Genomic DNA, 13,684 nt, shown 5'->3' on the forward strand with positions numbered 1-13,684 from the left:
GTTCAAAGGCATATTTGTTATTCCAGTAGACAGTGTACCCAATACTTATTGAAAATATCAAAAGCTTGTTCCAATAAGATTATTTAGCTGACTTAACAAACATCAGTAACTAATGAAGAAGATCCTTCAAGTATAATTTCTTGCATCAAAGAATCCATACGCCATTGTACAGCTTATATCATGAACTTACAAAGCAACAACTTTACGATTAGTATCCTGGGGAATTAAAATAATGTAATCATATAACCTTTGCTAATACTTGCTTGAACTGATTTGACATCAGTAAAGGAAAACACAGAAAAGTGAAATCTAAACGTCCATTACAGGGAGAGGAGAATAAAAAGTAAATTGTATCATTGATCTAGACGTTAAATCTTACAAACCGAAACACAAGCTAACACAACTGAAATATATAAGTTCTTAGAAGAGTACAAAATGTTACAACCAGTCTGTGAAGCATAACAATATCTCCAAGTTAATACACTTAATGGTACATAGCAGACATACAACAACAATTTTACAAGGTTAGTTTCTGGGATAATGTGGACATCCAAAAGGAAAGATACAGATGTGAGCAGATCAAGCACCCAAAACAGATACTTCAAGCATTGGATCAACAGTGAATAAAAAAACACTAATCCTGTATTGCTAGTTACTTCGAGACAATTGTATCACTTCCACAATTTGACAAACTTGTCATGACTAGCCGAAGCAACCAAACCTGTAGCAGTTGACACAGCCAATGCAGCAATTAGTCCATCGTGAGCCGACAGAGTCATGGTCTTGTTCTCTGACATGTTCCAAAGCTCCAGAGACTGCAGACAGCAAGTGAAAAAATGAAACCCTATTAGCAATGTAATCATCACTCTTTTTTTTTTATAAGTGCAATGTAATAATCACACTCACTGAGCCAAGCAATGAATCAGGTAAAATAGGAAACAAACCAGGGTCGGAACCCCATTTCCAACCACATTATAACAACTATAAACCAAAGATCAAAAAGTTCAACCAAATCTTACCGTCAAATGCAATAGAAAAAACACACACACACAAAACCAATCAGACAGTTCGCCTTCAAGTTCCTAATACTCATACCCCATATCCGAAGCAGAATTTACAAATTAGAAGCTCCTTGCACTTTTTTTCAAACTCAGCTTCAAGATATTTCCAATTTTCAGGTTACTGAGAATATACCCATACAATGACAAGCCAACCCAAGCTTAACTTACACAGGCAATTTGACAATGTGGCTATATTTGAATATCAATGGAAGAAAGAAAAAAAGGCATCATAATGATATATATTGCCAAGTTAAGGAGCTATTAAAAATTTAAAACAGTAGACAAGAATTTAAAGAAAAATGCAGATGCTTGCCTGATAACAGCCAATGACCAGCAATGAAGAATATGTAGGATGGAAAACACATGAATGGAATTTATTGCCATTACAGCTCAGCTCATGTACGCACTCTCCTTCACTCCCTGATCCAAGTGTCCAAACTCTGACAGAGTCCTCACTGACGGATGCTAAGAACTCACCAGAAGGGTCCCAGCACACAGAATGGATTGAGTTAGTATGTCCCTGTAATTACAAACCCACAATCAGAGGAAGAAGGTTAGCCATGCCAAATTTCACGAGGTAGAACACAGGAGTAGAATGAAAAGACACTTAAGAGAACAAAGTTTCAGAAAATAGTTCTAGAATTTATAAGAGAACAAAGAAGTTTCTTTAATGCTGACACTTTCTGTTTCGTTTCACCAAGAAGAACAGATGCGTGTTGCACACAGAAACGAGGTTTTGCCAAAGCAGGAGTAGAATAATTTTTTGTTATTCTTTTGGCTACTTTATGCCTTTTTTTGCATGACGTAGTTCATTTTCAACAAATTTATTCTTAATTATCACCCAAAAATAATAAAAAAGCATCCTTGTTCTTAAATGAAATAAGACCAGCTTGCCTTTGAATCCAAGAAAGTCAACCATCAAGAATACTGGAGTGGGGACCAAAAATTTAAACTTAGCGGCTTTCACAAAAACAATGATGCAAAGGCAATCACCATCAGAACTTCATCGTTTCAGTAGTTAGTTAACTTCAGAATATAGTTCAATTAGACTCAATTCCGGTGTCTGTGTGTATGTACCCCTCATTTTGCACTGGCTAATAACTTTATGTCCCAAGTATTCAATGATAAATGTGCATCAATTACAGTATTTTGCCTTTTATAGAGGCATCCTGACCTTAAGAGCATTTCCATCAACAACAAAAAAAAAAAAAAAAGCATTTTGCATCCCCAAAAGCTACTTTATCTATTTTACATTCCCACTTTAACAATACACCCTACATCCCAAACTCGATTTGACAATACATCATATTTTTTTTAAAATTTAAAAATGTACTTTTATAATAAGGCCCGCGCTCTACTCAACAAAAACAAAAACACAATATCCAACATATGATTAAAAAATTAGAAAAAAGGAAATAGAGCTTGCTAATTTAAGATTTAAGTATAGATCTTACTGTAGCAGGTTGTAAGATTTGCTACAGGGATGCATTCCTGGATAAAGGAGCAGTTTTGTATGTTTTTGTGTATTTGGGAATGTATTTTGCATCCAGGAATGCTCTAAAGACCTAATGCAGTTCACTAATAAAAAATATTTTTGCAAAGGACCCTGAAACTTGTATCTCATAATAATACAAGGATTTTGGGAGTCTGAAATTGAACTACATATGCAAACCATAAGGTTGCATAAGATATCCAGAAAGCTGCATACATGACCTGCACAATCCCATATGCAATTTCTTCCTGTATATGCTTTTTTTGGTATTTAATGAATTGCAATTACTTATAAAAAATAAATGAATAAATAAATAATCCCTGATGTTTCAAGATATTATTACCACTCATAAAGAACCCATAACTACTCACAGAACTGTTACCAAATTAACTGGAAATCATTGATCTACATTGCTAATTCTCTTTAAATGTAAATTAGATATTAAAGGACTTCTATTACCGATGTAAAAGACATTCCATCAATTGTCACTAACAGTGCTTTGTTGATATCTGTATGGTTAATTAGGAAACTAAAATCTCCTCACTAACATCACATGCATCTTCTTTCTTTTCATCTATTCAAATTCAAGGCAAACTAATACTAGTTTCTTTCTCTCCTTTTTAGTTTGTAAAATTTTTTACCATTTCCATCTGATTTACTATTTTAAAAAATTAATCTAAATTATCAAAGCAGATTAACATGATATACGGATGCAATATTTTGTGTCTCACTGGGGATTTGCTTAACATTTTGTCTCACTGAGGATTTGATTAGCATGAGAAACTATGAGCACACATTTTGGGAGATAACTCCTATCAGTTGAGAAACATGGTATGGTGTTTCAGGATTCAAGCAGGACCATGTGTCTCTTCTGCAGCATTTACTTCCCTTCTGCTTACAGAATCTAAGAGAACAATTCACTAAACAACTGCATCACATCCTTGGTCTAATTCAAAAGTAATATAACAGAAAATGTCAAATTGACCTGTAATGTATGCCGACAAGCTTGGGTCTCCACATCCAGTATAGATACAACATTCTCTGCAGCAGCAGCAAGGTACCTTCCAAAACGGGGTTGGAATCTCATTTGGGCCGTACCACCCTATCACAAGTGAAAAGTACTTTGAAATTCATAGAAAAAACCACGTTGAAACAATTAATAAGCAAAACAACCCAGACAAAAAAAGCCCCGCATCAAATAAAGAAAATTTCCTTTTTTTTCTTTTTGGTTAATTACAAAATCAATAGATCTTTAATCCAAATCCTCACCTTTTACCCTATTTTCATGGCAAATGAGATGCTATTTAAATTAATGCTTACTGAACAAATAGTATAAAAGATCCTTCCTTAAACACTTTTCTTATAAGTAATAAGTTAGATCATACCTTAAACACTCTTTGACAGCTGCCGTTGTTAATACTCCAGTATCGTATCTCACCATCTCCATCACAAGAGCAAATGAGGTCATCTTTATTTGGGTGGAAGTCAAGTGACATCACAGTGGAAGAATGCCCCGTAAAGGTACGAAGTGAATAACCAGGCTGCATATAGGATGTAAATAAAGTTGAAAAATATCTAGCTCATGGAGGTATCATACTAATAATAGGAAAAAAAAAATGCATTGTTAATGAAAGTATAGGTTCAACTATCACAACACCCCAACAAACAAACTAAAATAGGATGCACACAATTAGTCCACCACACAGAAACTATAAAATCACGCAGCCATTAATAATTTCCCAGAACACAGATCAACACTTTACTCAACTAATGCAGATGAGGACAGAAAATTTTTCATACTGGTCTATGGTAGAAGATTGACATTGTATGCAACATGAGACCAGGATTTATGCAAGTTTAAACCAGGTTTTATATCTTTACCAAATTGTATACTCAGAAACCAAATATACACAAAGGACCCTCACAATCAGTGGCCAGAATAAATTATCCGAAACATGTTTCGCTCTCTTTCTTGAACCACCATCCATAATATCTATCTTGATATCTCATGTACTTCACCAAATAAAATGTACTTCATATGATGATAAGCAATTTATTAATCATGTACTTCATTTTGATCATAAAAATCAGATAATATGGATATTTTGTAAAGCACAAGAGAACTATATAATGTTATATCGAATGAAGTACAGAATGAATCCAAATATTAATATATGCAATTTATTCTGAACCACCTCTTCACCAAACATGGGCATATTCACTAGCCATTGCCACTAAATTAATTGCCAGTTTACTTAAATTACTTCTAGAAATCCGAACAAGAAAATTTGTCATCTTTTTTGAAACAGCATTTGAAATATTTAACAATGATTGTTGCTTGTCTTAAAGACAAGAAGACATATAACTATAAGCACTCATGTTTAAATATGAAGCTTGGACCCAAAATTCACCAAGATATTTATCATGCATTGTGTGAGCAGTAATACCTTTATATACATTGTGGAACAAAAAATAATAAGTGAGCTGACAAAGTACAAATGTCCATGTCCTTTTTTCTAGTGTGCCTTGGATGGCACAGCATAGTCAGTTTTGATGGTTCCATATTCCAGGTTCATAAGTCATACAGGCACAGTTTTCTAAATCATCCTCCATGCTGCTAATAGCATTAATATGAATTTGAAACCCTTCAACCTAACCCACATTAATCTGCTCTCTAACTAGTTTGCAAATGATATATATATATATATACATAGCCAAGGGAGACAATAACCACAACATTTTTTTTTTCTTTGGGAAAAATAAGAACTGCAAAAAATTCATGTAATCCAATTTTATTTTCTTTGACCACACAAATGACCTGAAGATACACAACTATTATGACTTAAATGTATCAAGACCACTCAAATGCAAGAATAGAGTATTAAGTTTTAAAAAAATTTATTAAAAAAAAAACTATTATGAACCAGGAAGAACGTTCAACTAACATTGTCAGCATCCCAAACCCTGACAGTTTTGTCAAATGAAGATGTTGCAAGACGTGACATGCTTGGACTGAAACGGACATCAGTAATCAAAGAAGAATGTTCTTCAAGTGTGGTTTTCTGCTTTAAAGTGTCCGTGTTCCACAATACAGCCTGTCACATAATCACCATGCAAAAAGTTTTAGATACCCAAAACTTGATAATTAAATTACGTGGATAAAAAAAAAAAAAAAAATTCATTTCTTATATTTTGAAAGAAAAATTAGGCACATAATTTTGAATTTAACGTTCAAGAAATTAGTCTTCAAAACAGAGCAGCCACAGCATATTTTTGGTGCTTTTAGACAACCGTTGCTCAATATATCACACACGGTTTATCAAACCTCTTGCACTCACCTTCTTATCATGGCCACCGCTGGCAAGCAATTTCCCGTCTGATGAAAAGTGGCAACAGACGACTTTGCTTGTGCTTGCTCGAACAGAATTTACTTCGTTAAATGTGAACCCTAAAGTCAAAGTACGTAAATCATGACAGGCAGCCCAAATTCAAATAATAATTAAATACCAGTGACCTCCAACCACCTAGTGGTTGACAAATCAGATGAAACATGTATTATGATAATCTCACATTCTTGCCCCCATTGAATTTTGTCATTTGCAGAAATGGAGTACCAATATGTCTTCCACTATCTCAAATTCTCAATGCTATTCATAAAACTCATAATCAGTAAAAGAAATATATCTACTGCACCTTTGCTCATGTCCATACAGCGAACAACACTATCTCTAGGGTCTGTATCATCAGGGGATAAAAAAGACTCAACATTATCCTCATCCTCTACAAAACGATCAATATCAGCCTGCAATTCAATATCTTTATCATCCCACTGCCAAAATGGAATGCCAATGAGAATACAATGCAAGAAGTTTTGAGTTCCTCAATACAAGAACATAAAGAATACACTCACCAATTGATTTGATGGTGATGTAAGGGTGCCAGGACCATCAAACATCATCAATGGCTTTGAAGAACTACCACTATGAGGCAAATTAGGCATTGATATTACATCTCCAGGGGTATGCGTTGAGGGTGTTGAGGGTGCTGAACTTGGAGAGGGTCCGGCCGTGTTTGCAGTTCCAGAGCTATTCGCAGGACCAGAAGATGATACCGGCTGCTTTCTTTTTCTCCCAGTCTGGTTTTTAGAAACCTTAAAATGCATTCAGGAAAACCATGTTAGGAACCTGCCCAAACTTTTCATAGGATATGCATAACAAAACTATAAGCCCATTTTGAAAAATTAGAGTAATGGGTAAATTTTGACAGCTTGAACATGTCACATGCACCCATGTGAGAGAGAGAGAGAGAGAGTAGGGCACCAAGCTTAATGATAACATGGTTACTACTTTCCCAGACCATGATATTAAACTATTAAAGTGACAATAAGAATTATTAGTTGGCCACCAATAATTATATGGAACTGCTATTTCCAACTAAATCTTTGCATACCAAAATGTTTTTATGTAACTTACATAGAAACGGGCAAGCAATTAATTAAATTTTAATTGTGTACTGATACATATAATTATGAATATAACCATTCAGTAAATAAAGGTGATTTTCAGTTTTTTTTTTTTTTTTTTTGTGGGGGGGGGGGGGGGGGGTGTGGTGTAAGAGAGCAAGAGAAAGGGTTCTAAATTGGGTGTACAGCATGTCAGAAAAAATTATTGTTTTTGAAAAATATTAGCAGTTATAAAGATTTAGGAAAAGGCAGAACTTGGATTCTTTCATGTTAACATTGCTGAAACCCCAGTCATGAAATGTTGAATGCGATCCTACTAGTACAGATAGCCCCCACACAAGTGCATATGGCTCCCAATATGGTGCTACCAGATTATGGCACATAATTGGCTATGACTAGGATTTCACAAACACGAGTCATGTTGTACACATGAACGAAAGAGAACTCAAATCAATAAAGATGTTGATTTCCAAAATAGTTGAAAAAATAATACTAGCAAGAGTGCCATATAGGGAGGAGATAATACCAAGAGCAAAACATGTCACATATTTTGCTAGAGATGACATAAAAAGGACTGACCTGATCATTTCGAAAGGAATTTGACATGCTGCCATCCATAGTGACGCTGGCGGCACCACCCATTTTATCTTGCTGGTGAAGATTGTGATTTGAACTCTGTGATTGCTGATTTGAAAGAGCATGTTGTTGAAGCTGTTGCTGTTGCTGTGGGTTACTGTTCTGTTGCTGCTGTTGCTGGTGTAACTGAGCCATTTTTAACTACAGGAAGAGGTTGAAAAAAAAAAAAAAAAAAGCCAAAAACTTAGACGCAGAAAGACCATGATGTTTATGATAATTCTGATATAGGAACATCTTGAGGCAGGTAAGGGAAAAAACACAACCACAACAAATGTAGGAACAACTATATTTGCTGATGTATCCCAAATTGATAATGAAAAAGAGAACCTTAAGCAGCATTTCTGTATCTCCACGACCCAATAGTGGGCTAGCAGCTTGAAGCGGAGATCCAACATTTGGAACCACATCACCAATGGAATTTGTAAGGGGATCCTTCCCAAGATTCATGCTCCGACTACTCAAAAGCATTCTCAGTCTCCTACTCTCATCACTGGCAGATGGTGATGTTAAGTTTTGCTGTGCAAGCAAAAGCTGTTGCTGGTGCTGTGGTGTCAACATCTGAAGTTGAGGAAAGGGCTGAGGTGCCTGTATAAAAGGCTTTTGTTGCTGAAGAAGCCCAGAGCGAAGCTGATCCAGCCCCTAAAAACAAGCAGAAAGGTTAAACAGTTAACAATTATCATCATAATAACTAAGAAATAAGAATAGAAAATGCCAATTTTCAAGAACACATCCAAAACAACAGATATTCCAGACCAAAAAGAAAGACATAAGTAGTATTCATGCACTCAAAACAGTGATAAATAACTTCCAAAAATGGGAGTGGGGGAAAAATTACACACAAATAAACAAACTTACTGTGAGTGGCCACCCTTTTAGAGTCAAATTGTTACTACCTTGATTTGACCCTGAAACAACACAGCCTTTCATGTTAGATACAAGCATCTTTATGCTATACCACTTTAAAAAAATCTCAAGAAATTTTGCAGGTCCTAATTTCCAAATTCTCTTTGTTTACTGGTTTGTGAAAAAAAAAGGAACAAACACAAAGGATTCAAGTTAAATCATAAACACCAGACTCAAAGTTAAATTTTCACAAGTGCGCTAATCATAATTCAAAAGAAACAAAAGAGAAAACAGTCAAGCAAAGAATACCAGGAATTCCTATCAATGATCCTTCAGGAGCGGCTCTGGTATTTAAAACTGGATTAATCTCACTCTTTATGTCCTGATTCCACACTAAGTCAGTACACCACAAAATATAAGGAAAGTCAAACAATAAGATTACTTGCATGAAAATACCATACCGGTGTGGACCCTGGTAGTTGTTGATTTCGAGCTTGAACTTGTGGAGACATGCCACCAGCTGCACCATGCAACACTTGCCTGAAATTAAGGAGATCAAAAAACCCTCTACATTAATGCTCATAAATGGATGAAGCATCAGATGATACATCTTTATTATTTGAATTTTGAGTATCGCATTGATAGGAAAAGGTTCAAACTCATATTCACAATGATTCATTGCCCTAAGAAAGAGGAATATTTGCCCATTATTCTACTAGCCATTTGAAGCATTATTTTTGTAAATTATAAACATTCTTACACATTCCTCCAAATACAAGCTCAATGCATATGTCATGCACGATTTATTTCATTTCATGTTATGAGAAACGCACCCTGAAGGCTGGCCAGTTGCTGCAGCTGACTTCAATATTGAGGCATTATTTGGATCCAAAAGCTGGCCCACATTGTCACCAAACCTTTGCTGTAAAGATTCCTTAGATGGTTAAAAACTTAAAAACCAATAATCATCAGGCTATTGAGGAAACCAAATAATCCATCTATGACCTACTTTCATAGCCGCATCATCCAAAGAATCCCTTTGGGGCAGTTTTAATCTTTCCTCATACATCTTTGTTGCCATTGCATTTGCAGTTCCAGCATTCTGCCGCATGAGAGGATCATTTCCAACAAGCCCATTTGTGCTGCCATTAATAAGGTGGGCCCCATCTCTTCGCTGCTGCTGTGGTGTTGGCAGCTGCTGTTGCTGCTGCTGCGGCTGCTGCTGTTGCTGTTGCTGTTGTTGTTGCTGCTGCTGCTGTTGGGCATGCCTCTGCAACAGGATCTGCTGCATCTGCATATGCTGCTGCTGTTGCTGTTGCTGTTGCTGTTGCTGTTGTTGATGCTGTGGTTGTTGAGGTTGCTGCTGCTGCTGTTGCTGTTGTTGTTGATGCTGTTGCTGCTCCCTTGCTTTAATCAACTGCGTCTGCAATTTCATAATTCCATAAGCTTTGACTGATTAACACTTTTTTTGTTTTCGTTTTGTTTTTCTTCTTTTCTTATTCTTTTTTTAATAAGAACTTCAACAGACACCATTGTACCTAAACAGGTTACAGTTTGCAGTCCACCATCAATCTCATAAGCACAACAGACAAATCAAATAGCTCATTGACATCAGAGGAATTTTATTAATAAATATCTTTATTGTGATTCAGGAGACAGAAATCTTCAGGTTATTTGGTGCCTCTACTGAAAGGAATCCACACATCTTTCCAAACCCAAAGTTCCCTTCCACCTAACTACAAAAGCCCTCAACTAGTCTAAAGATGGGTTGCCTGTTTTGCAGCACTGCCAACCTAGAAGGGCTTCTACAAAGATGTAAATTAGCATGAAAAACATGATACAGTACAGTAGTAAAAATTGATGACGAGAATAATACAAGAATGTGTTTGTCTGGTGCAGCTTCCCCCCGAAAGTACTGGGGGAGAATTCATATATTTTTCTATATGAATGGCATGCTGTACATCTATTTTTTATAATTGTATTTGTAGCATTAAAAAAATTTGTAACAATTATAATGTCAAAATATGCTACCCTTTAACATGTTTCCAGCTAGAAACTTTATGCCATTTGACAGTTTTACAGAAAGAATAAGTGATTTCCACAAAGATTGGCATACTAATTCTACGTCAGCAAATCAAAGTTCTTAAATGGCTACCTATGGGAAATGACTATCACTGAAGATGTGCAACTGATCTTCAAACTCACAACCCCACCCCTTAAATAAGCCAAAGATTCACCTCATACCTACCAAGGAAAAAGAGAAATCAAAGAAGAGGAACAATCAAGGCACATCTATTTTTGATAATTCGATAGTTGGGGGCAGAGGATTTGAACCCTGGATGTATCCATTGAAAACACTAGCAGGTGCCAATCAGTTTAGCTACAAACATCTTGGTAGGACACATCTAATATAAGGACACGTAAAGGAGATAACATGATTTAGTTTCTTTAAGAACCATTCTGTCATTCACTCAACTGTCAATGAGCAATGCAAAAATATAAACCAGTTGAGCAAGAAAAACACGTAACACAAGTTTTTCTTCGGGGGAGATGAACTCTTGTTGCGGAAAGGAAAAGAAAAACTAAAGGGTAAGCATGGAGAAGGAGAAACCATCATTTCTGATTCTAAATTCTTGTCACAGTCAAGGACAAATGCAAGATACAGTTAGCAAAAATTATAATGGATGATGCCAAGTTACAGACTTCCAAAAGCAGACAGAGCAACAGAAGCAGGTTAGTTTCAATTTCCAGGTTGAGAGACAAAGTAAAAGATAAATTCCAGAAAGACCATGATAACTATAAATGTGTTACACCAGTCACAGAAATAAAACAAGCAATTTTAGAATTAGCAAATCACAAAGTTAGCTGATATCCAGGATTCCAAAGTATAAACATCTAAGAGTGAGAACATAACTAACGTTTTTCAAACAAATCTGAATAAATAACTTTGTTTTGCACCAACTAAACTAGAGATGGAAAGAGAATCAATAATTTCCCATAATTAACGCCACATAAGAGCTCAAGTTGATTCTGCATGGGAAACTCAAAATCCATACTTTCTTGAAAGCATAAGTGTCTTTAGATGAAACAATTTGAAGTATGCATGATAGAAAAGTTCTATGTCTTTGAACTGCATGTTCATTTATTCTCGTTTTACCAGGTAGTTACCACATTTCCTCCTCTCTTGTACAATCATTGTCAAAACAAACAAATACTAAAGGAGAATGTCCAAGAAAATAAAATATTCTTAACCAACCTCAATGTAAGATGCAGCAACCTCTGAGTGCTTCTCATTAGTTCTAGCAATAAATATATCCCAAAATACTGACCACCACTCAAAGAGAAAACCTCCAGGGGCGTCAATAGCTGTAACCCATGTTCCAAAAATGTAAACAAATTAAAATGGTTAAAAAGAGATGAAGAAAAAAAAATCTCTCAGAACTGAAACTTGTCTTTGTATCCCAACATCTTGTTCAAATATACTCATCTTGTTCAAATATACTCACCAACAGGATCAGATGATACTTTCCCTTCAGCTTGAAAAGCCTGCGCAGAAGCCTTTAAATCCCTCTTTACTAAATAATCATGGATATACACATCTAACCTGTTATTTAGAAGTAGCAAGAACATATTGTCTCAATCATGAATATTAGGGGAAGAAAAATTAGAACTTTTACAAAGAACAATAGCTCAAAATAACAATAACCCAAGATTACATACAAAATAGAGATTATAGAAAGCCTACAAAGAAACTGTAGTATCACTACACAATTTCAGTCCAGGAACCCAAATGTTACAGCTACAAACATTAAAAAATAAAAAATAAATCACCTATTGCACAAATTTAACTCCATTAAATAGCAGAAAAACACAAACCCTAAAGTACACAAAAGATACAAATACAACACATGCAAATTTACACACACACACACAAAATAGCACAAAACTAAAGAACACAACTTGAATCAAAATATTTTATACAAAAAAAGAAAGGAAAAAAAAAAAAAAAAACCCAGAAAATATTAGAAACCCAGAACCCAAATCAAACAGAAAACAGCACAGGAAAGGCGTAGAATGATAAGAAAAGAGAAACCCAGATAGAATATTGAAACAGCAAGAACAAAAATGCAGGGGAAGAGTGAAAAAGAACTCACATTTTATCAGCTTCCCAGTTAGTCTGAGACATGGTGGTTAAATCCAGTAGCTCACACACGAGCTAGGGATACAAATGTAAGACTCTTTGAGATTACCGAACCCAGAAGACCATGACTACCAAATTTTTCTGTCACTGAAAAAACATTAAAACCCACAAAAACAAACACAGAGAGACACAGAGAGAGAATCTATGTGAATAAACGGAACCAAAAGATGTACAGAACAAAAATATACAGTTAAGCACAATATAATATATATAGCATTAAGTTTATATTTAATTGAATAAATAAATAAAGAAAGTGAGATATAGATAGGGATACCTGTAACCCAAAAAACGTTTTTTTTTTTTTTTTTTTTTTTGCTGTTTCCCTTTTCACTTTAAATTTTTATTCTTTTCCATTTTTGTTTTTTGAGACTCTGAAATTTTTTTTTGTTTTCTGATAGTGTTTTTTTTTTTTTTTTTTTTTTCCTGATATCAGCCCTTGGTGGATAGGAGTTGCTTTCTGCATAGTCTGTAGATATCATAATGGTTTTGTTGATCAAATTTACCAAAATGACCCTCAAATTCTGTCAAATTTTTCAGTCTCTGACACTCAGCTTAAGGACAGTTTTTTACTTGAATGACTAAAATGACCTTGGAAGTCTTTACAAAATTACTCTTTTACTGGGTGAGTCAGTAGGGGTGGTTTTGTAAATTTGGTAAGTTCTGCATTGAGTTCCTACTGGAGGTTTTTTTTCTTTTTTTTCTTTTTCTTTTTTCTTGTGGTGCTTGTGTTTTTCCTTGCTTGTTGAATGAAATGAACCCTATGTTTTTTTGTTTTTTGTTTATGCTCCTTGCCTTGAGTTTATGCAGTCAAAGTTAGCTCAATTGTTTAAGATTTTGTTTTGTCTCCAAACTAGATATCTAGATTCGAAAGCAATTAATATTTTGACATGACAAGAAATAGTAATAGTCATAGACTCATAGAACAAAAGTCATAAGGTGATTAAAAATTTTGTTTTGTCTCCAGACTAGATATCTAGATTCCAAAACAA

At 35.0% G+C, this 13,684-nt stretch overlaps 1 protein-coding gene across 4 annotated transcripts; it reads right to left on the reverse strand.

The window, feature by feature from the left end:
• Positions 1-303: 303 nt before the first annotated feature.
• On the reverse strand, positions 304-13,009 carry LOC115969864 (transcriptional corepressor LEUNIG). 4 transcript variants are annotated; one of them, XM_031089497.1, is made up of 19 exons: positions 12,970-13,009; positions 12,649-12,782; positions 12,001-12,098; positions 11,751-11,860; positions 9,504-9,917; positions 9,328-9,416; positions 8,956-9,034; positions 8,804-8,876; positions 8,507-8,556; positions 7,979-8,290; positions 7,595-7,792; positions 6,464-6,703; positions 6,247-6,382; positions 5,892-6,001; positions 5,499-5,648; positions 3,939-4,094; positions 3,539-3,655; positions 1,375-1,581; positions 304-815 (listed from the first exon to the last, which is right to left on the reverse strand). In XM_031089497.1, the coding sequence occupies exons 2-19, from the start codon at positions 12,678-12,680 to the stop codon at positions 672-674; spliced, it is 2,715 nt and encodes a 904-aa protein (XP_030945357.1). In that variant the 5' UTR covers positions 12,681-12,782; positions 12,970-13,009; the 3' UTR covers positions 304-671. The 4 variants fall into 4 exon arrangements, with proteins under 4 accessions (XP_030945357.1, XP_030945360.1, XP_030945358.1 ...); XM_031089500.1 differs by lacking the exon at positions 12,970-13,009 and having other exon boundaries at positions 6,247-6,355; positions 6,464-6,688; positions 12,649-12,893; XM_031089498.1 differs by lacking the exon at positions 12,970-13,009 and having other exon boundaries at positions 6,464-6,688; positions 12,649-12,893.
• Between the last annotated feature and the right edge of the window lie 675 nt (positions 13,010-13,684).

This window comes from Quercus lobata, chromosome 12 (assembly GCF_001633185.2).
Source record: "Quercus lobata isolate SW786 chromosome 12, ValleyOak3.0 Primary Assembly, whole genome shotgun sequence".
NCBI classification, from domain to species: Eukaryota; Viridiplantae; Streptophyta; class Magnoliopsida; order Fagales; family Fagaceae; genus Quercus; species Quercus lobata.

Bases quoted from the DNA above. Each gene is read 5' to 3' on its own strand.
- LOC115969864 (XM_031089497.1), bottom strand. From the start codon at position 12,680: ATGTCTCAGACTAACTGGGAAGCTGATAAAAT. The intron at 9,417-9,503 runs GTAGGTCATAGA...GAATCTTTACAG, and splicing joins TGGATGATGCGGCTATGAAA to CAAAGGTTTGGTGACAATGT. The intron at 8,557-8,803 runs GTATTCTTTGCT...GTGTTGTTTCAG, and splicing joins ATCATTGATAGGAATTCCTG to GGTCAAATCAAGGTAGTAAC.